The sequence below is a fragment of the Oryctolagus cuniculus genome, chromosome 4 (genome assembly GCF_051225735.1).
Source record: "Oryctolagus cuniculus isolate XC-2025 breed Fujian yellow rabbit chromosome 4, ASM5122573v1, whole genome shotgun sequence".
NCBI classification, from domain to species: domain Eukaryota; kingdom Metazoa; phylum Chordata; class Mammalia; order Lagomorpha; family Leporidae; genus Oryctolagus; species Oryctolagus cuniculus.
Genome location: NC_142870.1, coordinates 142,170,718 through 142,196,584, shown reverse-complemented (window position 1 = coordinate 142,196,584; position 25,867 = coordinate 142,170,718). Strand labels below are relative to the sequence as shown.

Below are 25,867 nucleotides of genomic sequence, written 5' to 3'. Positions count from 1 at the left end.
CCATGCCAGGCACTGATCAACTCTGCGAATAACCTCGATTTCTGTTCCAGGTTGCTGACATGTGCTTGATTCATTTAATTCTCAATAAAATAAAATAAAATAAAGCCTAGGAGAGGAGGCCTGACCGGCCTTGACCTTACGGAACTAGGCAGGAGCAGAGCTGGGGTTTGAACCCAGGCTGTGGGGTTCCAGAGCTCGGACCCTTGGCCACTTCATCCTGGGCCTGGCCTGTCCTGCCCGAGTGGTCACACACCGCTGTCTCGCTGTTAGCAAGCTTCAAGTCAGGTGCTCTAGACACGTGAATCAGTGCTCAGAGAACACTGTCAACAACTGAACCCCCTCCCCTTTCAGCTGAGAAAGCATTCAAAATTTCATCTTCCCAAGCCAGTAGGCCCAGGGAGTTGTGAGATGGGATTCCATTTTCCCAGCCCAGGGGCCCCGTCTCTGCCACTCCTTACGGCCGTCACCACATTGACGTATGCTTTGGAAAGTCGGTGCGGGGCTCCATTACTGGTGCCCAGTTACATCACCAGGAGCTGCTCAGGTGGAAAATCCTTTTCACACTGTAGCCATGGCATCCAAGTGTTGGTTAAGCAGTGCGACTTAGCAGTGGTTCTACAACGGAGCTAACACCTCCATAGCCTTGGCCGGGAGGCGAGAGGCCGGCAGCCACCATGAGGCCCACCACTGTGAGTTTAGGAGCAAGCCCTCTGCAAAAATATCGGAGACAAGGCCAACAGGAAACCTGCCTCCTACTCTGCCTGCATTTCTTTGGGAAGACTAACTGAATGGAAGGTGAGTGTTTGTGCTGCCTTCTGCCTGTGTTGTCACTCTCTTCCTACTACCAAGAGACCAGTGACTGGATTAATTATGCTGAGGCTGCTCATGGCCTCTCCTGCTCCTGTGGTACCCCACTCTTCACTAAAATTGGTCCTGGTATTCACGCTGGTCAACCAGAAAGGGGCCGAGAGGGGGCACTGTGGTGGCACAGCCACTGCCTGCAATGCGGGTGGCCCATATGGGTGCTTGTTCAAATCCTGGCTGCTCCACTTCCAGTTCAGCTTCCCGCTAATGCACCTGGGAAGGCAGCAGAAGATGGCCCAAGTCATTTGCCCCTGCACCCAGTGGGAGACCCAGATAGAACGCCTGGCTTTAGCCTGGCTCAGCCGATACTGCCATTTGGGAAGTGAACCAGTGGATGGAAGATTTCTCTCTTTCTTCCCCCAACCCCATTACTCTGCCTTTCAAATAAACATTAAAAAAAAAAAAAATGGAACTGAGTTTCGCCACGGCCCAGAGGCTCCCGCGGATGGAGCCACAACTCCTATATGACCCAGGCGTTTGTGCTAACAGGGCTACAGAGTGGAGATCCGGTAGGGGTCTGAATCCCCGGGATGGGGTGGTGGGGGGACTCACGTTGATCTGAGTGTTCCTGGCTGGCCGACAGGATGGCCACTCAGCGAGGGCCTTTGTGAAATGTGCACGTGCTCCACGCACCACCCTTGCTGTGGACGTCTCCAACAACAGGGGCCGAGACCAAGGCTGCGGAGGGGAAGGGTTCTCCAGGACCTCAGGCAATGCTGGGCTCTCGCTGGCTGGGTGCTGGCCACGGAAACAATCTTCAACATTTGTCCGTGGCCTGGTTTCTCATCTTCCTCTTGACTGGCGTGTTGCCTGGGAGATGCCTGGTTGTGGGGGCTGCCTGTGTACCCCTGACCTCTCACTGATGCCAGTAGCATCCCCCTCCCCCGCCAGCACACCCAAGTCAAGGAACCAGGTATCTCCAGACAGGGCCGAAAGCCCCTGGAGAGGGGCGGGGCTGAGTTAGCCTGAGCTGGGAACCATGGGGCCGGGGCAGCGGCTCTCAACCACCGCTGCACTGCAGAATCACCTGGAAGCCTTTCAAAGCGCACAGTGGCTGGCAGTTTGAGACTTTCGGCTGTAACTGATTCTGGGGCTCAGCCTGGGTGGAGGGAATGTTGAGGCTCTCCAGGCGGCCCTCACACTGAGCCTGGTCTCAGCAGCACTGCTTCAGGGCAATCTTTTGCAAGTTTCGCTGAGCTACAAACTCCGTAGCCCAGCTGTGCAGGAGGTGAGGCCAGTTCTTGTCCTGGTTTCCTGACCAGGGAAGTGAGATGCAGGGGGGTGTGGTGTTGCCTTGTGAGGGCAGGCTTGGGATTAGAACTCAGCTCAGGTGAATCCTAACCCAGTGCTCTTCCCAAGGGTGCCGGGCACAGCCGGGGCAGGTGGTCAGCTTGACCACAGGGTCTGTGATGCGAGGCTGACCTTTTCCAGTTAGCGTCCCCACCCTGGATCTCTTACCTCCTTACCCTTCCTTCCGTTTCCCTGCCTCTTTAGACAAAGGCACAGCCAGCCTTCGTCTACACTTCCGTGTGAACATGAGGCTCTTCTAGGGGGACTGCAAGTTATGCCGCAACTAGTCCAGTGCAAACAAAGTCTTCCTATCAGCCAGCAGGTGGGGTGGGGACGGTCTTGGGGTGGTGAAGTGAGTGTCCAGGACACCTCTGAAATCTAATCAGACAGCTAACTGCCTCTGATTAAGGTTCACCTCATTGCAGCCTTGGGCTTAAAATTCTGACTGCATTTCACTCACAGATAATTCTAGAGCGCCTCCTTTGTACATAACGCAGTTACAAAACCATTCTCTGCTGGGCGGGCCCCCTTGACTGGGCTCCAGGTCCCCAGGGTGGAGGGCAGCTTCTCCTTTGGTGGCACTCATGACACCGTCCATGGCTGGACATGCAGTATGGTAGGAACTCATACACACACCTCCCTGGTGCCAAGCCTGTGCCCCAGGGGAAGACACGCCCAGGTGTGTCCTCACCTGCAGCCGCCTGGCTCAAGGTCTCCCTTGGGCACACACAGGGGCCGCATGAGGAGCAGCTGGCCGCAGGAGCCCCAGAGGGGACGTGAACGCAGTGGAGTGTGAAGCTTCTCCCAAAACAGACATCTCGGACAGGGATCACTTTTATTGAGACGGCTTCAATTTAAGGAAAGAGACAAAGACAAGAGCCGGACTCTGCTGACGGATGCCGGAGGGGAGGCTGGACAATCTGCCCCGAGCTGTGCAGAGGGGCGGGGAGGGTGTGTGTGCTCCTGGATCCCACGTCCACGCCACTCGCTGCTTGACACCAGGGTCTTCTGCCGGAGTTTCACTGCACCTTCTTGAACACTTGCTTGCACACCACGCCCTGCACCCTCATCTCCTGAAATAAAGGCAAATGCTGGTCACACTTGGGGCTCCACATGTTGTGTGACACAGACCTGGAAACTGGTGACTGGCTGCTATTTCCCCCAGAGAGCTGGTTTGCACTAACGAACTGTCTGGTTAGCAGAGACCAGGCTGTGCTCCACCCTGCAGACAGAGCTGGCTGGGGGAGCAGACAGGGCTCAGACCTGGCCGGCCTGGCCCCTTGATGTCCCCCCTCCCCCTCCAGTGTCCTCCAAAAAGCCTTAAGCATCTCAGGACAGAGGCTGGTCCTGGGCTCAGACACACGGCTTCCAGAGGTTGCCCCGGCCCAGGGTTGCACTCTGGTGTGACCTGGGAAGTGTGCAAATGCCCGGCTCCCACACCAGACCGGTTCTATCAGCGGCTCAGTGGGTGGGGCAATAATTAGAAGCTGCCCACGCAGTTCCAAAAGGCAGCTAGCATAACGCCTCGCCCTGCCCACAGGGCCGGGGCCTGCTCAGCTCCTGCCAGCTGTGGCCAGGAGGCGATGGCAGCAGAATCCAAGGGACTTTTTTTTGAAGGGGGCTGGAAATTGGACGCTTAATGCGACATTTCTTAATTTTTAAGTTGGTGGCGGAACATGCCGGAAGCCCTTAGAGAACTAAATGAAACAGGTCTGCGGCCCTCAGATGGCAGCCTCTGGCACAGAGCCACAGCTATGAGCTGATGGGGATCACTTCTTCCGCCCTCTTGGCTCTGCATCGAGGACACAGACTCCTCGGGAGGAGGTGGTCCCCAGGCCAGGCCTCGTGGCCCAGGCTCTCTGTGTTAGGTTCTCCATGACCGTGCACTGGGCGCCCAGTGGTGGCATTTCCCAAAAGCAATGCCCTCCTGCCTCTTCCTGGCACTCACACTTCTCAAGGCTCCTGCAGACCACAGGAGATCTTTGTGGATTCCTCTGTGGTACAGTGGCAGTTTGCAAATGAGGCCGACATAGGGAAGGGACCTACCCACGGGCATCCAGAAAGTTGCCAGGGATTAGAAACTGGGTTGCCTGCACCAAGCTCCTTCTGCAGAAAGATCATAGCTGGGGAGTTCCAAGGGGGACAATAGAAGCAAGAGGCAGGGGTCCCCCTCACGGGACATGAGCTACGTCAGCCCTTTTGGAGTTAGGGCTTTGCTGTGGATCTGTGCACACTTTTCCCAGAGGGTGGATTGAGCATAAGTGCCTCTGACCTGAGGCCCTAGGCTGGAGGACAGGTGAGTGGGGTCCACCCAGAGCTGAGCAAGCGTCCCCTCCCCTTGACCTAGACCACGTCTAAGTCTCTGAGCCTGTGAATGCTCCTTGGCTCTGGCCTGGCCACAGCTCAGCACGGTGCACATTTATATAAATGCAGAATGCAGCAGGCACAGCTTTGTAGATGCGGTTCCTCCCCTCCACCCTCAGAATGGACAGTTGGGTCTGCCCAGAGCCCGCGTCACTCAAGCATCCTCCCCAGGTTCCTGGAAGACATGCTCCAGAGCAGAACCAAGACCCAGCCGTGGTGCCCTCTTCCAAGTTCCACTGGGACCTCCCTCCGAGTGACAAGGGCCTCGGGGGCCACAGCCCAGGCGGGCCCGGGGAACCTACCAGGTGCAGCTCGTCTCCCTCGATCCACTGGGTCCAGCCGCGGCCCTCCTTCTCGCCCTTCTGCACACACTCGAGCTTGTCCCCATCCCAGCTTACCGTGGTCTGCCAAGCAAGAAGCACCACTGTCAGGCCTGAGCAAGCAGCCCCTGGGGGCGGGGACGGGGCGGGGGCGGGGGCGGGGGCGGGGGCAGGGCGGGGGCGGGGGCGGGGGCAGCCCGAACCTGGATGATCCAGGATGCGCTCCTGTGCTCCCGGCAATTACATCATGGAAAATGTGCAGCCCCGCATTCCCTGCCCCACCCCCCAAAAACTTCAATTAAACGCTACCAATCTGTTGTAAAATTCATGAAAATCTGCATCTATATACAAGGGTCATTAGGGGGCAAAGTCATTGGGGTGGGGCTGTCATTGAGGGGCTGAGAATGGGGGCAGGGCTCCCTAGGGTTGAGCACAGGCCAGCTGCGGGCTGGTGAGGGCTCCTTCCCCACATCATGATGGTGCCGGGTGGGCTTTACTGAGTCTCCTGCCCACCCTTGGACCCTGCATCTCTGTTCATTCATTGTTCCCACTTTTCTGGATCCTGGGACACCCCCCAAAGACCCTACCCCTGCCTTCAAAGAGCTCTCCACTCGTCAGGGCAAATGACCTTGGTAGAATTATCCCCTGGTAGGCATACCTGGTGCCCGGCAGGTGCCAGCTTGCACTTCCAGGCCCTTGCTGTGCCACCTCTTTTCACAGACCAGGTGAGGACACTTGCCACACTCACCGTGGTGGGCAGTGCAGGAGCCAGATAGGAACACAGCTCCATGGGCGCCGAAGCCCCCCACCCCACTACAGCTTCTTGAAGCACCCTCACATCCCTAGACCTACCAGCACAGGCTGTGGGAGCCCAGGGCAGAGTCCAGGGAAGGGGCTTCCTGGGGGACCACCACGGGATGAGGGAAGGTGCAGAGATGGGCCTGCACAAGGTTGCTCTGGAGTGGATCCGGTCACCCAGGGGACTGTGGGTGCTAAAGGCACCATGCTGCTTGTGCTCAGAGCAGAGCACGGATGAGCTCCCGCTGTCTCCCTCTGAATGACCTTCCCATCTGGGCAATTCCACGTGACGAGCCCCGCCTCCTCACTGTAGCGGGCAGAGCTCTGCCCCTTGCTCACTGGGCTGCTCCGAGTCCATCCCGTCTCTGGGTCCCTGTGCTCCCATCAGTCATCTAAGGCCATTCTCTCAGAGGTATGGCTTTAAAGCTAACGTTCGAGGATTCCTGTTGGCAGCAGGCTGGTAAGGACCTGGGAGAGGAGAAATCTGGGAAATGGGTGTGGAGAGAACAGTCACTTCCTGGCGGAGGACAATTCCCACTTGTCTCCTCGCTCGCTGATCACTATCGCCCTCTGCTGTCAGGGGGAAGCCTGCAGCGAGACGCAGGCAGGCACAGGGAGGTCGGGGGAGCCTACCCCCAGCTCTGCGCAGGAGTGGGTCTGACTTCTCTGCTCCCGCAGTCTGTTCCCAGAGCGAGATGGGGCACGGGAGGTCTTGGGGGCGGCTCCTCTTCCTAGTCCAGAGACTCACTCGGGGTACAGGTGTAGCCCCAGGCCAGAGAGAAGGGGCCCCTCCAAGTCGGGACGCAGTGTAGTTCCTGTCTGATGGGGCTGTCCTGGGTAAAACCACTATCGATGTGGCCACCAATCAGACGAGGCGCCCATTCACCGGCGCCTCTTCCGTGCCAGGCCTGGGCAGGGAACCGGGAGGCCAGAGATCAGTCCTTGACTTCCAGGAGCTCCTAAGGACACCCTGCTTCCTCATCAACCCCGGAAGTCTTCCTCTGCTCATGCGGAAGTCCACCTGGCGTACAGAGGGCGGAAGTCCACCTGGCGTACGGAGGGCGGAAGTCCACCTGGTGTACGGAGGGCGGAAGTCCACCTGACCTACGGAGGGCTCCCCATTCAGGAAAGTGGCAATGAGACAAGTTCATGTGGTCTTGCTTCCTCAGAGACAGGGGCTCTCGCATTTTGCTGTATTCTGACCAGGCTTTTTTTTTTTTTTTTTTTTTTTTTCTATCAGCATACACACACACACACACACACACACGCTTCTGTTAGAACAAAATTAAGATTGCATCACTTATGATTTTGCATCCTCATTTCTTTACTTATTAGAAGCAATTTCCCACTTCAGCGAATAGTCTCCATAAGCATCATTTTAATTGTTATGTAATATCCAAGAAATTGCTACATAATTTGCAGGGCCCTGCACAAAATGAAAATGAGAGGCCTTGTTCAAAAATGATTAAAGTTTTTTTTCTCTCTAATTTTTATTTATTTGAGAGGCAGAGATATAGGTCCATAGACAGACAGACAGAGACAGACGTAAGACAGAGATCTCCCATCCACTGGTTCACTTCCAAAATGCCTGCAATAGCCAGGGTTGGGCCAGGCTGAAGCCAGGAGCCTGGAACTCAATCCTGGTCTCCCACATGGATGGTTGGGACCCAAGTGCTTGATGCCTCCCAGGGTGCACATTAGCAGGAAGCTGGAATCAGGAGCTGAACCCAGGCACTGACATATGGGGTGTAAGTGCCCCAACTGACAGTTTAACTACTAGGCCAAATGCTCAAAAATGATTATGATGTTAAAGGTGATAACAGTAGAGCACTAACCCGAGGGAGGGGTCCTTCTGACAGCACGGCTTTGAGGGACTGTGGAGGTCACAGGCCCACGAAGCCAGCCCTGGGGGCAGCTCATCACACAGGCATGCCATGATTCCGCAGATTTCCTATCTTGGGCAGTTAGGTTATTTGCAATTCTGTGCTACTACAAACAAGACCTTCTCATAAACACAGAGTTGAACACCTGTTTCTTTAGAATGTATTTTCAGAGGAGAGATGATTGCATCAAAGAATGTGCATATTTCTCAAGCTTTTGATAAGCATTGCTGGCTTGATCTCCAGCAAGCCTGCACCTGTTAACCTTCCAACACCTGTGTCACAGTGACCGTGAGAAGAGATGCTCACTAGCGGCTCCTGCTCGGTGGCTACCATGTCACCCTTTCCAGATCACTTGGCATCTTCTAACAGAGGCCATCTGGACAGAAACAATAATGATACCTTAGGAATAATGGCAGCATTTCTGGCACCATGATAGGGTAGGCCAAGGGTGCAGGGACCAGAAGCCATTCTGGGCACAGAGAAGTCTTTGAGCCCTACCAAGCCAACGTCTTAAAGGGAGGAACCCCTATCACCTGACTACCGTGGCGCTTTCCAAGGCATGGCTGTCTCAGCCCCAATCTGCTATTCACTCGGATCCTGGCTCAGCTGGACACAGGAGAGAATACTCAGAATATTCTTGTCTGTGATGGATGTAGAGTGGTGGCTGAGCTCAGAGGGGTTACATGGGTTTCCCAGGGTCACTCAGCTAATGAGAGGCAGAATGTGGGCCGGAACATAGCCCCTGCAGGGCTCCGGGCCCCCTTGTATCTCAGCCCACAGCAGGGCACCTGGCAAATACCTGCAAGATGCCTGCTGAAGTCTTTGGGAGCTGCAGAAAAAACCATGGGTGCTGTGTGACGCTTGAGCAGCCCCCTGGGGGGACACCGCGCAGCTCAGTACAACCACTGCAGGGCAGGGGTGCGGGAAGTCAAAGGACCACCACAGGGTAGGGGGCCAGGTCGTCACGGCCCAGGGTGGTGGGTGCTGTGCCCCGAGGAGGGTTCCTGATGCACACAGTGGGTTAGCAGTGGTAGGGACGCAGACCGGATGAAGACCCAGTGGGGACTTGAGGGGCAAGCTGGTGCCCTGGAAGTCCATCCTGCATTCAAGGCTATTGGGCATGCGGCAGCAGGTGGGGCGTAATGTCCAACCGCACAACTCAGACTCTGGCCTGGAGTGTGTTTTCATGCTCTCGCACAGCCCCACGGGTCTCATCGGCTGTGTGGAACCATCGGGGGTCGGGGGAGACCTACTGGGAAGTCCAGGGAGTCTGCCAGGTTAGCGCCTGGGTGAGCGAGGCCTGGACCTCAGATCCTGCTCCCTGGCTCCTCCTGTGGAGCTCCCTCCAGCTGGATCAAGTTGGTCCAGAGATGGAAGTGAAGAGCAGGGCCATGGCCTTTGGCAGAGGAGGGTCCTCTGTTCCTGGCGTTGTGGCCGTGGGGCCCTCAATTGCAAAAGGGGGCTAAATGCTACCTACTGCTGGAGACTGCTCCGGCGCTGGCCCCCAGCGAGTCCTATGATATTCAGGCCCTTGTGAAGTGGTCACCTGTACCGACCGGGTTTGGCCACCCCGCCTGCTCTGGCCCGCAGGATATGACGTAAGCAGTTCCTTCATCAGCATGTGTTGAGGGCGTCCCCTCTCGGAACCCAGCTGCCACGCGTTAGGGCAGTCAGGGATATCCCACTAGGGCGAAAGGCCAGCTGGCGAAGCCCTGGAGGGTGAGAGAGGCCGGTTAGAGGGGAGCAGAGGCGTCTAACTGAGCTCTCTGCTCAGCACAGCCTCCTGGAGCTGGAGACGTGCCCAGTTAACCACAGACCCGTGGGGTTTACGGGTCTTGTCATACGCTATGACACTTTGGGAGGGCTGGCTCCATGGCATTACCTAAACAGACACCTCCTCTACCAGGCTGTCCTGAGGCTTGGGCAACCAAGGTAACGCGTTTCCTGTGACACACACGGCAGCTCCCCTAGCGACCCTCCCGGGACCCAAGAACTCTCTCCCCCGCCTCTCTCGAAGGCAGCATCACTAGGAAAGGGGCACTCAGCAGCCTGCGACGAGGACCCTCAGCAGCCTGCGACGAGGACCCAGCCTCACCCGGAAGCCAGGCTGAGTGGGTCTTTAAGAGATCTGCAACTCAGTTTCCTGGATTAATCCCATGAACCAGGGTCTGGTGGGGACATTTCTGGCTGAGGGTGACCCTGATGCTTTTCAAGCCACATAGGAAAGGCAGACGCCTGTGGGGTGGGGTGGACATGGGTGGAAACCAGGGGAAGAGGCACTGCTGCTGCCTGCACCCCCACCATGGGCTCTGGGACCCCACCTTCAGAACGGAGCTCTCAGACAAGCCCAAGGACTGGGGGATGGATGGCCACCTCCATCTCAGCCCCTCACCAGAAATCGTCACCCCCTGGGCTCCCCAAGTACACCTGGGCTGGAGCCCAGGGCAGCTGGCTGGAAAGCCAAGCTGCTCGAAGTCTTCTGCTAAAAACTAGTAATAACCCCCATCCCCTTGGCTCTGTCAGTTTTCCCTAGAGAGACACGTGCCAACAGAGAGGAGACAGCATCCTACCACTGTGACAAGGCACTGTCACTTCAAAAGCCATCATCCAGCTCCCCTGACCACTCGGAAGTCCCAGCTGGCCCTGCTGCATGGGACTGGTGACATAGAAAGCACAGCTCCTACGGGCAGCCCAAGAGAGTGGGCCCCAGGGAGATGGTGAGGCCACTTCCCCATCCAGGTGACGGCACTGGGCGCGCCAGACAAGTCCGCCTAATGGAACCACATCTTCCCAGTGACCTGGCACAGCCTACAAATGCTGGCTCTCAAGAAACCAGTGACATCTGTGAAGGTGCCCCACACACCTACTCCAGGGAACAGGGGGCTGCCCTCACCCTTGCCCAGCCAGCAGGCCCTCTGTGCATGGGCGCACCCCGACAGGGAAGGACTAAGCCTCACCTCTGGGATGAAAGCGGGGGGCCCTGCCTAAGGTGACTCTGCCTGCAAAGGCAGAGCCACAGTCGACCTGGGGCTGCTTCCCAAGCCCCTGCTCTTCAGCTCTGGGGGTGAAATGTAAAAACCAGGTAGCAAGCAGACGCTTCCTGCATGCAACTGGCTTCAGGTGCAACCTGGCCTTTCCTTTCCGAGTCTCCTTGGGAAGGTATGCACGTTCCTGGGTGATGCGGAAGTTTTCAGCCTTCGCCGCTGTGTTCAATATGCAACCTGGTGGGAAGGTCCCGGGAACCTGCCAAGTGCCTGTGTGCCGGGAGCCTTGTGCAATGCTTCATTTAATCTTTGAGCTTTAGGGAGGATGAAAATTAGGCTTCTGTAATTTACCAGCTTGCTTCCTAGGTGCTAAGGCTTGGGCTCTAAGTGAACCCCAGGAATCTCTGGCTGAGAAGTCCCAGTGCTTCCCTGGAAGCCAGCCTGGTGGAGGGGGCAGGTAGTGAGCCCTCTTCTCCTGGGCCATTCCTAGGGGCCTGGCAATAATCTAAAACCAGCAATCAGAGGGAAATGCACATTCGGTCCATAAGCAGATTACAACTAAAATTAATAAGGCCTTGAAAAAATGTGAACAATAATGAGAGACACCAGAGCTGTTAAAGGCAACCTCTGTGAACCACCTGTGGAGCCACAGTGAGTGAGGCCTTTGTGGGCAGGCAAGGTCTCGGAGCTGACGGCAGGCGAGGGACAAGGCGAGAACGTGTCACGACTGAGAACCCCAGCACGTTACACGCTGTTTTCCTTAAACATTCCCCGCAGTGCTCACACGGATTTAAACTGTCAGAGCCCTCCAGGTGCCAGGAAAGGCAAAGAGCAGGGTGAGGAGGCGGGAGGTGGGGAAGGTCCCAGGGCCCCATGGGACCATGCTCAGCCATTCTGGGGACCCAGACGCAGGCAACTCGCCCTGGAGGGGGGCGGGGAGACACGGAACCTGGCAATGATGCCTCTGTGCTCCATGCTGGGGTGAGTGATGCGAGGTCAGAGAAGGCTTCCTGGAGGAGGTGACAGCATCACTGTCATTGTCACTGTCACTGCCATCACCATAAAGGCCGGTACTGAGTACTCATTATATGCTGGGCAGGACATCAGGCGAGGTATGTGTCCTATAGCCATCGCCACCTTAAAACCCCAGCTTACAAATGTGGATGCTGAAGCCAGACACTTAGCCACGAAGCAGGAACACAGTTAACTCAGGAGCCTGGGTTCTCGGCTACGCTTGCCCTGCAGCGACTTGGTCTAAGCTGACCCTTTAAAAAAATGTTTATTTTAATCTACTTGAAATACAGAATGAGAGAGAGAGAGAGTGGGAATCTTTTCATTTGGTGGTTCACTTGCCAAGTGCCTGTAACAGCCAGGGCTGGGCCAGGCTGAAGCCAGGAGTCCAGAACCCCATCTGGGTCCCCGTGTGGGTGGCAGGGCCCCGCACTTGGGCTGTCCTCCGCTGCCTCTCTTCCATGAGCATGAGGATCTTACAGTGTGAGCTCTGCAAGGAAACAGCTTCCGGCACTCATGGCTCCCACACCTCCTGCACACCAGACATGGTTAGAAAGAGAGGGAGGCAGGGCAGGGGCCCTGGGCTGGGGGCTCACGGACGGCCAGGCAGGAGGACAAGCAGACAATTCCAGCAGCCGTCCAGGTCTGGGTGCCTGAGCCTCTGAGGTGGAGGCAGAGGCCCATCCGGGAAGGCTTCCTGGGGCAGGAAGGCTAGAAGTGATGCTAGAACTGAAACCAGGAAACACCTTGGGAGTTAGATTAGAAGTAGAAAGAGGAAAAAGAGGGGCCAGCATTGTGGTGTGGTGGGTAAAGCCACTGCCTGCAACGCGGCATCCCACCCGGGTGCTGGCTCCTGTCGGACTGCTCCACTTCTGATCCAGCTCTGTGCTAAGGGCATGGGAGAAGCAGCAAATGGCCCAAGTGTGTGGGCCCCTGACACCCTTGTGGGAGATCCGGATGAAGCTGCTGGCTCCGGCTTGGCCCAGCCCTGGCTGTTGTGGCTATCTGGGCTTTTCCAGATCTCCCTTTGAAGCCTGACCCTGCACCTCCAATCCTGGAATTTGCTGGGGAGATGGCTCACGGCCTCTGGGAGTGCCAGCTGTGTCTGGCTCCAGCAGGCCGAAGCTGGCACCATGGGCAATGCAGATGCTTGCTTCTCTGGCCTGGGCCACCCGCGGCCACCCCTGGCCAGTCCAGGAGTCAGCTATTACCATTTCTATCAGCTATTATCACCTCTGTCAGCACCAACCCCCCTCTTTCTTTTTGAAGGACCGAAATATCCCAGGCAGTGCGGCTGCTTGTTCTGCCACAAACTGGCCTCCTAGAAATGGCTCAGCCATTGCCACAATTTCGTCCTGAGTTTCTGAGGCTTGGCGTGCCAGGCACCACACCCGGGGCCCTCCAGCCAGGAAATGTGGAAGTCCTGTTTTAAGCCCCCTTCTGCCTGACAGCGAGCCCATGGCCTGCACACTGTCCCTACACGAGTGTCCTGTGGCTACGGGTACCATGACTGTTGAAAAGTGTGGTGGGCTGCAGGCCCGGGGCTGGCCCAGCCATGGGACAGTGGCTCACCTGCCCAGGTGGGCATTCAGGAAGGACTCGGTGACAGCCTTGGAGCTCCAATCTAACCCCACCTCTTTCTAGCTGGATGATCCTAAGCAATGCATCCGACCTCTCTGGGCCTCCACTTCCCCATCTGCACAGTGGGGCCAGTGAACTCTGCCACAGAGCAGAGCCATCAGGATGAAATGAAACCAGAGGTGTCCAGGACCTTCTCTGGGGCAGGACACACAAAATTCCAGGCAAGCAGCAGCTCCCCTCTGCTCTTGGCCTCCCCCAGCCTGTTCCCTGGGGACCTGCAGACCAGCCTCTGCTTTCCCTAACCCCACTAGCTCGTCTCGAGATGACAAGAGGTCCCTTTACATGAGTGCCCCCACACTCCAAACTTGACTTTCGGAGGACACCCTTCACAGGGTGAAAGGACTACAAATAACATCTCAGGGCTGGGCAGGCAGGGCAGGGGTTAAGCCACTGCGTAGGAAACCCACATGCCTTATTGGAGTTCTGGCTCTGCTTCCGGTTCCACCACTCCCGTTCCTGCACACCTGGGAGGCAGCAGGTGATGGCTCAAGTACTTGGGTCTCTATCACCCATGCAGGAGACCCGGATGGGTTTCTGGCTCCTGAATTCAGACTGGCCCAGCTCTGGCTGTTATGGGCAATTGAGAGAGATGAGCCCTCCTCCCACCCTCACCACCCCACCCCTTCTCTCTCTCTTTTTCTCCATCACACTGCCTTTCAAATACATAAAACCTTACAAAACAAACAGGTGACTGCCTGCACACCAGCATCTGAACCTCCGCATGAAGTTGGCCTCCCCTGCTTTATCACTACCTCCATTTCACAGACAAGGCACAGATAGGCGAAGCACCCGCCTAAGTTTATCCAGGGAAGCGATGAGGTCGTAAAAGCAACCGTCTGGCCCCACACCTCGAAGGGATCTGGGCTACAGCTGAGCCAAAGCTTGAAGCTGGGGCTCCCAGCCTGCAGGGCTGGGATCCCACAATACCTCTCCTTCACTTGGGGATACTGCAGTTTAGGTTTCAAAAGCCTCACAAAGCGATTAATTCAGAGCGTTCACCCCTGGAGATACCCACTGGTACATCTCTCCCTGATCGCAATCTCGAGTGAGGTGCCCGAGTTCAAATCCCAGGGCCCCCCAGCGGCCTGATGGAACAAAAGATATCTCTGTTTTGCACATCACCTTTTTCATATATAATATAAAAAGAATTCTGGCACCTTCATCATAGAATTATGAGGATCAAAAGAATTAATGCATGGGGAATGTTTAAAAGAGTTCCTGACACAGGGGAACTGCCCAGCGAACATGAGCTCCTGCTAAATGGTACAGGACTCTTGCAGTAATAGGATCAAGAACAGCCATTTGTATTGTTTGAGGTTCTGCTGTGTTCACTTAACCCGCACGGAACGCACACGCTGCAGCCCACTGCACAAGGCATGGAGATGTGCCGATGTGGGCCCTGCTGTCCAGAATCTCAGACGCAGCCACAGTCATCACCAGTGCCCTAAGTGCAGCACCTGCAGGGAGGTACAGGGGAGGGGGGAGAGGAGGGGATGGCAGTGGGATGGGAGCAACCGAGCAGTCAAGCCTGAGCCGGGTCTCCCAGGAGAAAGCACAGGAGGGGTCGTCCCAGGGACGCGAGCAGAGGGTGGCAAGTGAGGACACCCGTATGTTGGTGTGTGTGTGTGGGGGGGGTTCTCTCGCACCAGGCGGGAGGGAGGGAATGGGGCTGGAAGATCCTGGCTAGCACTGGGTGTTGAGCTGTGAGCGACTCGCCCACCTGCCCTTCCTCGCTGGGGCAGGTCGGGCGGCAGTGTTGAGGATGGCAGAGGGAGATCAGTGTGATTGGGACTGCAGTAACTGACAACAGAATCCATGCACAGCGTGGAGCCTGGCGCATGGCACGCACAGGCAATGCCGGTGACTGCCACCATTACTGTTCCCAGGCAAGATGTTCAGAGCAGTGGGGCTGGGAACGGGGAAGGGACGCAAGAGCAGAATCTGAACGTGTTGACTCGCTGCTCCTAAACGCGTCCCTCTGACCTTCCCAGCGACCCTCAAGTGGCTAGGGGGCGCTCTGTGGGATTCAGAAGCTGCCATCTTTCTTTTTCTTTTTTCTTTTTTGACAGGCAGAGTGGATAGTGAGAGAGAGAGACAGAGAGAAAGGTCTTCCTTTGCCGTTGGTTCACCCTCCAATGGCCACCGTGGCCGGTGCGCTGCGGCCGGCGCACCGCGCTGATCCGATGGCAGGAGCCAGGTGCTTCTCCTGGTCTCCCATGGGATGCAGGGCCCAAGCACTTGGGCCATCCTCCACTGTACTTCCTGGCCACAGCAGAGAGCTGGCCTGGAAGAGGGGCAACCGAGACAGAACCCGGCACCCCGACCGGGACTAGAACCCGGTGTGCCAGCGCCGCTAGGTGGAGGATTAGCCTATTGAGCCGCGGCGCTGGCCGCCATCTTTCTAACCACGCATGGTCATTCACATTTAGGAACACCAGCTGCTGACAGCCTATTCAAAAACCACACCAAGCCAGGAGTCAGAGATATCTGAAGCCAAAGCCAGCAGCGTGGCCTTGGCCAGGACCTCCGGTTCCCTCCAGGACCTCTATGGGGGTTAAACAGAGATGCAGGAGAGCGGGGTGCTGCCTGCTGTGGGGTCAGCCCAGGGGCAGGGGCAGGTGGCTACGCGCATGCGGGTTAATGCCCCCGACTGTTACACAGAGGCCTTTGTACAAATAGACAGAGTAGGTCTTTTGTTTGTGTACTTTGAATGGTTTTTCCTGGAATATAATCCTGCAAGTGGGATTTCTGAGTCAGGGTAAGATAATTTCCTGACTCACTGCCATTGGCAGACAGGATTTCTTCCCCACTTTCTGAGGGCAGGGCCACTTCCCCTGCAGGGCTGGTGAAGATGGGCTTTGGAGCCCGGGTTCTCACCAGCCCCACCTTCCTGCTCATCTCCTCCACTATAGCTCAGCCCCGGGTGCGCCTGGCTGGTCCTCGGACCCTCGGGCCAGGAAAGAGAGAAGGTGATGAGAGGCAAGGGAGGAGGGGGGCATGGAAAGAGCGAAGGAACAAAGAAAGAAATCAAGAAAGGAAGGAAGGAGGTAAAGACACGAGGAAGGAAAGGCTCAGATCCAAGACGCCAGCGCTCTAAGGTCTTTGCATGTTAAGGCTGACGCATGAGAAGTCTTTGATGTTTAACCAAATTGATTGTCATCATGGAGGCACTCCAGGGTTCCTCTTTCATGGACAAGGGATTGTGTGTGTGTGTGCATGTGCCCCTGTGCGTGCACTCCAGCACAGCTCCATTTATACAACAGAGACACCTGTGAAAACCATTCTCAGGGAACGGGCCATTGTGAATCAGGCACCATCCTTGCTCCCAGGGGACTTTCTTAATCAACTCCAAGTCAAAAGCGCCAGTAAGTCGCCCAGTGCAAGCGAAATGCCAGCAGCAGACCCTGGGCTGCAGGCGTTGGCTCCCGGAGGGCCATGCGCCATGGGGGTGGGCCACCCAGTTTATGTCCAGGCATAAACTCCCTCAACCCCCTTAACTCTTCCCACCAACAGGACCCTGGGGACCGTCATGGACACACAGCCTCTGGATGCCAGGAGGGCTCCCTGCCCCCACCCACCTCTCCTGGTGCGGAGCAGTGCAAAGGGGGCAGGGGGCCGCAAGGAGGAGTGACTCCAGTACTGCTCAGCCCCGTGTGTCTGGGACTCGGGAGGAGGCTGCAAGGATGACGGTGAAGTCCATGCCCCCCACCCCCCAGCAGGCTTTCCCACAGGCCTCTCCCTTCCCTTCGGGGCATACACCCTCTGTTTCTGCTGGGCCCAGGCTGCAGAGTGCAGCCCATGGCGTTAGTCAGAGGCCAAACAGCCCAGCCCTGAGAGAGCTTCAAAGAGCAGCCGGTGAGTAAAGTTTCACCGGCAGCTGCAGAGCGTGCAGCACAGGCCGGCACCCACTCCTCTGTGACCCCTTGGAATGCAGACTGGCAGGCCTGTTGCTATGCACTTCCGAGGTGAGGTAGCTCCCACCAGGCTGCCTGCTTCCCTCCCTCTTGGGACCCGCCACCATGCTGTGAGGGAGCCCAAGCGGCCAGCAGGGGGCGTAGGAGGGGATTCCCCCCAGCTCCTGGCTGACAGGGCCCAGGCTGGGACAAGCCATCGCCTCTGGCCCTGCCCAATCTGCAGATCTGGGAACCAAATAAAGGCCCCCTGGTACCTGGAGGCACTAAGGGCCAGGTGGTTTGTCACACAGAGATAGGAAACCGGAGGACAGAGTCACTGCCCCATTCATTTCTGTGACGGTCCCTGCACAGGGTGCTACCGCTGGCTCCTTTTTTAGAGTGAGGACACTGAACTTAGAGGGATAGAGTACGTGTGCCAAGGAACATGGCTGGGAGGTGGAATCCAGGCCCGGGCCAGAGCCAGTGCTCCTAGCTGCCCTGTGGTGCCCCTACCTGGCTGCTGCGAGCGAGACTGGCGTCCCCAGGGACAGGGCTGTGCCTCTCCCCTGCCCTTCATCCCCAGTTGTGATGGGGACATCTCAGGAGCCTGGGCATGGGCCAGCTGCTTCCTCATTTTTCTTTCTCGGTAATTTGATCTGGAAACTTCTTAGAGACATAAGCTCTCAGGCCCCACCCCAAACTTCAGCAGTTAGGAACTCTGGGTGGGGGTGGGGCCTGCTCAAGTTTGAGAATGGCCTCTCCAAGGCTGCTGGGGGTGAGGCTGGAAGTCTTGGGATGTTTTCAGATGCAAAGGCTGGAAAGCAGTTCACACAGCTTAAGAGGGGAGAGCAGGAATGGATTGGCTTCGTACCAGGGACGCTTAGGAGCGGCTTTGGGGTTAGGGACTCCAGGCACCCTCCAATGCTGCACCTCCTCTGTCTCCCTCCCTCCCTCTCTTCCCGGCCCCTCTTATGCTTTCCTGCTACTGAGTTTCTCCATGCAGCCAGGGCAGGTGGGGTGAGCGGACTGGCGTCAGAGAGCCAAGTTTCCATCATACCAGCTCATCAGAAGAGGGAACAGAACTCCTCTCTCTTGCAGGGTCCCCAAACTAAATCCCAGGAAGGGGTGTGACTGGGCCAGCTGGAGGCAGGTGCACAGTCGCGGGGCAGGCCAAGGGACAGCTGGGGGCACCCTGGCAGAAGGCGCTTAGTTCCAGCCCCCAGGAATCCACACGGCGAGTAGGGGTCAAAAAAAAAAAAAAACGCAGTGGGGGTGGGGGAGCCATGGTGGTCAGAAAAACAAATGGCTGTCACCCACTCAATAAATTGCCAGCCAGCAACAACGGTTATGCCCTGGCCCTCACTCTCTGGGACCAGAAGGGCCTCGGGGCCTGTTCCGCACATAGCATTGTCTCTTCAGAATGGTCCCTTCCTCCATTCCCACGGTCCTCGGATTCTGCCTTGTGAGACAGGCAGAGCAGGCACCACGGTGCCCATTTTGCAGATGTGAAAATAGAGGCAGGGTGTCAGTTCAGTAACAGAGACAGATTCAAAAGCAGACACTCCGACTTAACACCAGCACTCCCTGACTCACACCAGGCCTCGTCCACACTGCCAGTGTCACCTCCGGCTTGTAGTGAGGCTCACTCACCAGAAGGGCCTGGCTTTGGCCCTCGGAGGAACTCTGTGGGAGGCGGCTGTCCAGGCGGACAGGTTAGAACCGTCCCTCTGCCATGGGCCAGCCAGGAGGCCCTGGGCTGCACCTCTCTGAGCCTGGGATGCCCATCTGTCAGATGCATACAATGATATCTACAGAAGAGCATGTGTTGTGGGATTCAAAGGAGAAAAGGAACCCGAAGCACTTGGTACTTAGCAAAGATTCAGCAGGAGCCCTTTTCTTCGGTTCCTGCTCCATAAAGCCCCAAGCCTAACAAACCACTGTGGCTTGCAAAAGCTACTTTGTGAAATTTATTTGGGTTGCTTTAATTCTTCTTTTTGTAATCCTCAAAGGCATGCTGCTGACACTGATTTCAAAGGTCGGAGAACTTTCTCTAAGACATGAAAGAGACCCTGTGTTTCCGTCCTGGCGTGGACCCAGCTGAAAACCAGGGGCCTGAGCCGGGCCAGGGCACTTCTCAGCCGGCTCCCCAGGCCAATGGCACGCTCACCCCTGCAGACCAGGAGGCTCCTTTCCCCACTGGCCCTGGGTTCTTAAAAACCAAAAGAAAAAAAAAAAAAAGTCTCTCGAATGGGTGGAGAACAGGATGAGCAGGCCGGCTGGTGTTTAAAGTGTGCTCAGCAGTTGGGTGGGTTTGTGTCTTATTACACAGACTTAGATGGACAGACAGATGGACAGATGGGTGTAAGGAAGTCGAAAAGGAAGGGAAGAAGACAGAGAGGGTTAAACAGGAACACAGAGGGAAGCTGCTGACCCTGACACGTCGGTTCCAGTCCCGGCTGTCCGGCTTCCCCTACCGCACCTGGGAAGGCAGCTGGGATAGCCTGAGGACTCGGGTCCCCTGCCACCCACATGGGAGACCCTGATGGAGCTCCAGGCTCCTGGCTGTGGCCTGGCCTATCTGAGGAGTGAACCAGCGGACGGAAGCTCTCTTTGTCTCTCTGTCTCTCCCTCTCTGTCACTCTGCCTTTCAAGCAAAATCTTAAAAAATAGGATGCAGAAAATGCATAAGTGTTGATGTGCAAAGATGCCTAAGAAATATCATTGAGTGATCAAATCCTGTGCAGAAAAGGGTCCCTCCCTCCCTGCCCCTTCCCCGCCCTCTGGCTGTAGATGGAGATACGGACCAATCAACAGCTAGGTGCATACTTGGGGGGGGCGTTTCCTGACAGAGCCAGCCAAACAGGGAGGGATGACCTGGGGCGTGGGGGAGGGGCCGCACTCCCTCCTGCTATCTGAGTTTCTTCCTTTCATAATAAAAACAAAGAGGGCGGTGGGAAGCGGAAGGCAGGCCTGTGGCGGGGTCATCCCGAGTTCACAGCTGGATCTGAAGTGGAGGCCTCAGCGGGAGCGAGCGGGAGGCGCCAGGACCTTGGGCGAACAAAGCCGCCTCCTCCAAGGAAACCTGGCCCAGTGTCCACCGTGCGGTGCGATGACAAATGGCTGCCCACCCCCGCAGCGCAGCACCGGCTCGGGGCTGTGATTCCTGGTCCTCTGCCACAGCTGCTCCTGCTCTGCTGGGGACAGAGCCGAGGCCCTCCCAGGGGCTCCCTCGCCCAGGAGAGGGGTGCCTCGCCCAGCCCTCCCGTGCTAGGTTCTGTAAAGGCTGCTGGTGGCTCCCCGGGGCCTCATCTTCAGTCCTAACAGCCCAAAGGGCACGCAGCAGGCAGTGGAGCCAGCCCAGCCCCCATGTAGGTCCCCCCAGATGGCAATCCCTGCAACCCATGGGGCGTCTAAAACCAGGACGCAGCAGACTGGGACTGTGGGCAGGGTGACGCTGGACCACGCAGATCTGCAGCCACCCCAGCCTGGGTGGAGACCACTGCGCCCACAGGGGTCGCACGGTGAACCAGTGAACTGTCGAGGGGCACGAGGCCTTGATGCCTGATGTTATGGTTTAGCCATTTTTCACTGCGATGCAGTGAGAGATGGTTCTTCATGCCAGAGCTGAGCTTTCTTTGCACGCAAAACACCCACGGGGCTGCTGAAACAGACTGTGGGCCCACGCCTCCGTTCCGGCTCTGCAGGTGTGGGGTGCAGGCGCAGAAGGTGGTTTCCCAAGAGGTTCCCTGCGAGGTTCCACCGCGTTGGGACCCAATGCTCTACAGAGACAACGACTTAACGGCCATCTGATCCCGGATCTGAGGTACAGGGCGGGGTGAGGACTGGAGTAGCCTGGAGAACGCCCCATGTCACTGGAGCCACTGTGACAGCATCCCCGGGAGCCACACGGTGTACGGATCCACGGTGCCCAGTGTTTATTTTGGTCAGAGCCACAAGCAAAATGAATGCTTCTATGGAATCTTACGCTCTTTGGCAATCATTGGCAACCAACTCGGAAATATTTCTAGCAGCACGCAGGCCAAACGAAACATAGATGCAGGCCAGACCCACAGGCTGGCGCACAAGGCTCCCGTGGAAAGGGGCAGACCCCCAGCCTCTGGCCTTTTGGGGTGTGACTCGGCCTGGCCACGCCTCTCTCAGCAAGGGCTCCTGAGTCCTCTCTGCTGCCACACTTTGCACGCCCTCCTGCCACACCAGAGCATTTGCAGCCTGCCCCCTCTCCCCTCCGTGTCCCTCCCCAACGGGGCTGTGTGTGGTCTCAGTGCCTTTGTCCCCACTTAGCTGAGGGGACTTCCCTGACCACTGGGGCCCCTCCACAGCTCTGTACCCCTCAACCGGCTGTGCTCCCAGCATGCACTGGGAGCATCCTGACACTGGCCAGGGCACCCAGGAGCACTGGCACCTCCATATCCCCAGGGCTGAGCTTAGGGCCTGGCACGGGTCAGGTCTGAAATAACAGTGGCCAAATAAGAGAACACGTCTCCCTGGGCTTCGGAGAACACACCTTTCTGGGCTGCTGCTCCTGGCTGGTGGGTGCCAAGTGGAGGGGGCAGAAGGGGTAGCCTAGGACCCCCAGGGGCCCTTGGAGACCTCAGCCAGGCCGTGGCACCCAGCTCCTTTCCTTCATAAGCTGCAGGGACAGCAGCTGCTCTGGTGTGGTTCCTCTGCTCCTGTCCCCAGCCATGCTCTTCACAGTGGTCCAACCTGCACACCCACAGCCACAGAGAAGGGCATGTCTGCACTGCAGGGGGCTGAAGAGCAGCCGGAGCAGGGCAGGGGGCTGTCTTGCCTCCCGGCAGCCAAGAGCAAGGCGAGTGGGTGGCAGACGACTTGGCAGTGGGCTTCCCTGAGGCCTGGAGCCAAGAAGATGACCACAAGTCCTTGGCCAATTCCATCTAGTTTGTCCAGCACTAGGATCCCCTGCCTGCCTACCGTGGACCTGAGGCCGGCATGAGAAGAGGTGGCCACTGCTCTTTCTTTGTCTCCAAACCCCTCCCTTCTACAGCAAAATGCAGCGGTCACCTCCTCCAGAAACCCTTTTGGGATGCCCTCCGCTGGGTGGCTGCCATCCTCGGACCCCGGGACTTCCCTATGTCACCACAGAGCGCACAGGGACGCACCACAAGGACTGCTTATTGGATGTCAGGGACTGTAACTTGCTTTGCTGTCCTGGGCCTGGGTCAGTGACCAGCCGTGAGGCAAGTGGCACGCGCGCTACAGGGGTCCACTGCAACCCTCCCACTGCCACCCGCTGAACCTCTCCACGGTCACACAGCAAAACGTGCTGCCTCGGTTTTCTGCTCATTAAAATGAGACTGCAGAGGGTATTGTGAAGATCCAGTGGGTTCATATAGAGAAGTCTGACAGGTCCTGTGAGCACCCCATGGGTGAACTGGGGGCCAGGACGGTGCCTTGGGGGCAGAGCTCGGTGCAGTGGGGCAGGGCGGTCTGCAGGTCTCTCCCCAGGCCTTGAGACCTTCAAAGGCTCAGCCTGCCTTTTCCCAAGGCCAAGGCCGCTCCTGCTGCCAGCTCCCCCTTCCCCCATCACTGGAACACAACCTCAGCGGCCAGCCCCTCTCCAAGCACAGGCCTAAGGGGCTCAGCTGGCTTTCCTCAAAGACTGCCAGCAGAGGGGCCAGGCCCAGAGCGGGGGAGGGGGCTTCTGAAGCCCCAGGGCTCCAGTTCCTCCAAGCGCCCCTCAGCCTGCTCCCCAGCATGATGCGGGGTTACTGATGGCTCCCTCCCGGGCCGTGGGGGAAGATGACCAGCACCATGCGGGGCACGCGGGGCAATGGGAAAGACGCTCGGTGAATGGTAGAAGGGCTGGGCAGGGCTGCCTCAGTAAGCAAGGCGGACTCAAGACTGGAAGGGATGACAGGAGGGCTTTGACCTCCCCATGGCCTGGGAGCGTGATGCGGCCTGGGGCTGACCTTCCGGTCAGCGCTAATTGGGGTCTCCTGGTCACCAGCTTCCCATCCTTGGGGGAGGGGAGGCTGGAGGACCTCTCCTCCCCCACTGCTGCTTCCTCTGGCTGGCGCTGCAGGGACAATGCCCTCCTGGTAGGTGTTGGCTGGCAAGGATCAAAGCCTGCTCAGTGGGCAGCGGGTGGGGGCAGGGGAACGCCACAGCCAAATCCCAGCTTTGGAGCCAGGAGGGCTTCCTGTGGGGATCAAGGTGCCCCTGCCTCCTGCAGTCACTTCAGGCTGGGTCACCCCCGAGGGCTTGCCTGTGTTTCTTCTCTCCTGCTTCTCCCCCACCCCCAGCCCATTCCTAGGGCCAGAAGAACAGAGGCCGCCCACTTGCTTGGAATTCAGCCCCTCCCTCGCTGTGCAGCTCTGGACCTGTTCCCTCATCTCTCTGAGCCTTTCTTCCTCTCTAAAATGGGCAAGTTCATGTCTCCCTCAAAGGCTGCCCGAGGCTTGGGTGATGTCATGTGTGCCCAGCGCCTGCGCACAGCAGAGACTCCAGACGGTTTTCACAACTCTTAGCAATCGCTTAGCACGGAAGCGGTCGGGAGGCCTGATGTTTGGGTGCTGCCTCCCCTGGGGCTGGGAGTGGGAAGATCCAGGGTCCCTCCAAACGCAATAGCCCTGGCTCCCCTCCCCCGTGAACCAGCCCAGCCCGTCGGGCAGCCCACGCGCGGGAATCCTCACCATGCACTTGCGGTCGTCTATGCCGGTCAGATCCTCTTCAAACTCCTTCCCGACGTGGAAGTCCATGATGTAGTTCCTGAAGGTGCTCAGCGTGCGGATGATCATGTGGTCCCCGTCCTGCAGGATCTCTTTGTCTGGCTTCAGCAAGTTGGCGATTTTGCGCAAGGCCACATTGACATCTGTAGGGAGTGCGAGGGCAGAGAGGGACAGGGAGACTCAGAACCAGTCCCGGGGAGGGGGACCCCCAGCGGAATACCAAGGGGGTGTTCCGGGTCGCTGGCGCTGTCTTTGCACGCAGCCGGTCTGCGTCTCTTTATTCTCGCAACAAAGTTTTCTGCCCTCAGGTTAATCCTTTACAAACAGAAACTAGCACACCAAGCGCGCTGCACTAATTAAATTACCCACGCGCGGAGCCAACCAGCAGATATTTGCCACCAATTAGCCCTAACAAGCCGGGTCCCGCGATTCGCAGCCCTCTGGCAGCCCCGGCTGGCTCCCGGAGCGGCCGGCGGGGGCGCCCCGGCTTACCCAGGGCGCGCAGGTACTCCTCGAAATTCTCGTTGGCCAGCATCTTCCAGTACCCGGTGAAGTCGACCGGCATTTCGGGCAGGGACCGGGGCGGCTGGGCCACGGAGCAGGCGGGCGAGGCTCGAGGCTACCGATGCGATCCGGGTGGTGGGCGGCCCGGAAATGTGCGCCCTGGGGGGACAGGGGGCTCGGCGGGGCGGCGACAGCTGGGTTCCCGGAGCGCACAAAGCCCCGTGGGAGGAGCCAACGTAGCCGTGGCTCCTCCCCTCGGCGGGGCTGGGGGCGGGGACGCCGAGGGCCCGGGGCTGCCCTGGCCCGCAGCCGCCTGGGCACACGCCCTCGGCTCGCTCGGCTGTAAAGAGACGGGCGGTGGCGGGAGGCGGGAACTGCTTCCGTGGCCCCAACTCCGCGGCTCCCGAGGGGCCCCTTCCCACTCCGCATTCAGCGGTCCCCCGAGGTCCCAGCCCCTCGAGGTTAGGAAGAGGTCGGCGCAGGGCTGAGTCTGAGCGGCCGGGGTGGCGAGCGCCGGGCGCCGTCCGTCCACGGTCTCCCGAGGTTCCCGGGCGACGCGCTCTGCGGTCGTACACCAGGGCTGTACTCAGATGTCAGTGGTCACCCATCGACGGCCGGTGACCTTTCCTCCTCCTCCTCCCAGAGGCAGCCCCGTGCCCCACGCCGCTCTGCACCGGGCCTTGCTCTCACTTGGAGCGTTCTGATTCCCGTTCCCTGCGTCCTTTGGCGGCGCGTTCCGCTGTTTGTCCAGCGGGTCCCCTCTCGACGCCACCTCTGTGCATTCCGGTGCTGCGCTGTTGGAGGCATCGCCGCGGGGGCGATCTTTGCTGGCAGCCCATCTGCCACCTGCGTTGTCACGGCGCTTTTAAACGGCAGTCTTTGCCACCAAAGCAGGTGACATAGTCGCACAAGGTGACTTTTTGACCCTCTATTAAAGACTAAATATCGCTTTTAAATTGCTTTTAGCGCAAATCACAGCCTAGAAGACAGCGGGTGCATTTTTCTCCCAACAGGACTTTGCCCGCCCCTCTCCCAGCAGGGCTCCGTGCACTCTGCACAGTGCATTTGGTTAGCAAGAAAGGCAATTCCCTCCTCCCTCCCCGGGAGGGGCCTGGGATTTAGCTTCTCTCAGCTCCTCTGCGCTGCTCCTGGGGTGGGGTGTTTCCTGAGCACTACTGATGTGCGGGGTCACGTAGGTGTTGTGGGGACAGCATCCCTGGTCTCCGCCCACTCCATTGCAGCAGCACCCCACAACACCACCTCTGGATATTGCCAAATGGTCCCCCAGAGGGAGGTGCAAGATCCCCCTGGCCGAGGGTCACTGCGCTAGGCAGCTGTCCCTCCCCGGCCACACACCCACTACTCCATCCCCCAGGACCGGTTGCCAACCTCTCCTGTGTCCGGCTCTGGGGTGCTCAGGCCATCAGCTGTTCACACAGGCCCTGGCTCTGTGTCCATCCCTAGCTCTGGGCAGGCAGCCAGGGCAGCCTGTCCCAGCCCTACCCAACCTGAAGGTGCAGGCTGACCTCTGTGTGGCTCAGTCAGGGGGCTGGGTGCGTCCTGGCCTGAATTCTTGAAGGCATTAACTGGGACCAGCCACGGGCC

At 58.0% G+C, this 25,867-nt stretch overlaps 1 protein-coding gene across 1 annotated transcript; it reads right to left on the bottom strand.

Annotated features, from left to right (window-relative positions):
• Positions 1–2,972: 2,972 nt before the first annotated feature.
• Positions 2,973–24,606, bottom strand: RBP1 (retinol binding protein 1). The gene is made up of 4 exons (XM_008266241.5): positions 24,251–24,606; positions 23,723–23,901; positions 4,821–4,922; positions 2,973–3,227 (listed from the first exon to the last, which is right to left on the bottom strand). Exons 1-4 carry the CDS (start codon positions 24,321–24,323, stop codon positions 3,174–3,176), a joined length of 408 nt encoding a protein of 135 aa, XP_008264463.1. The 5' UTR covers positions 24,324–24,606; the 3' UTR covers positions 2,973–3,173.
• Between the last annotated feature and the right edge of the window lie 1,261 nt (positions 24,607–25,867).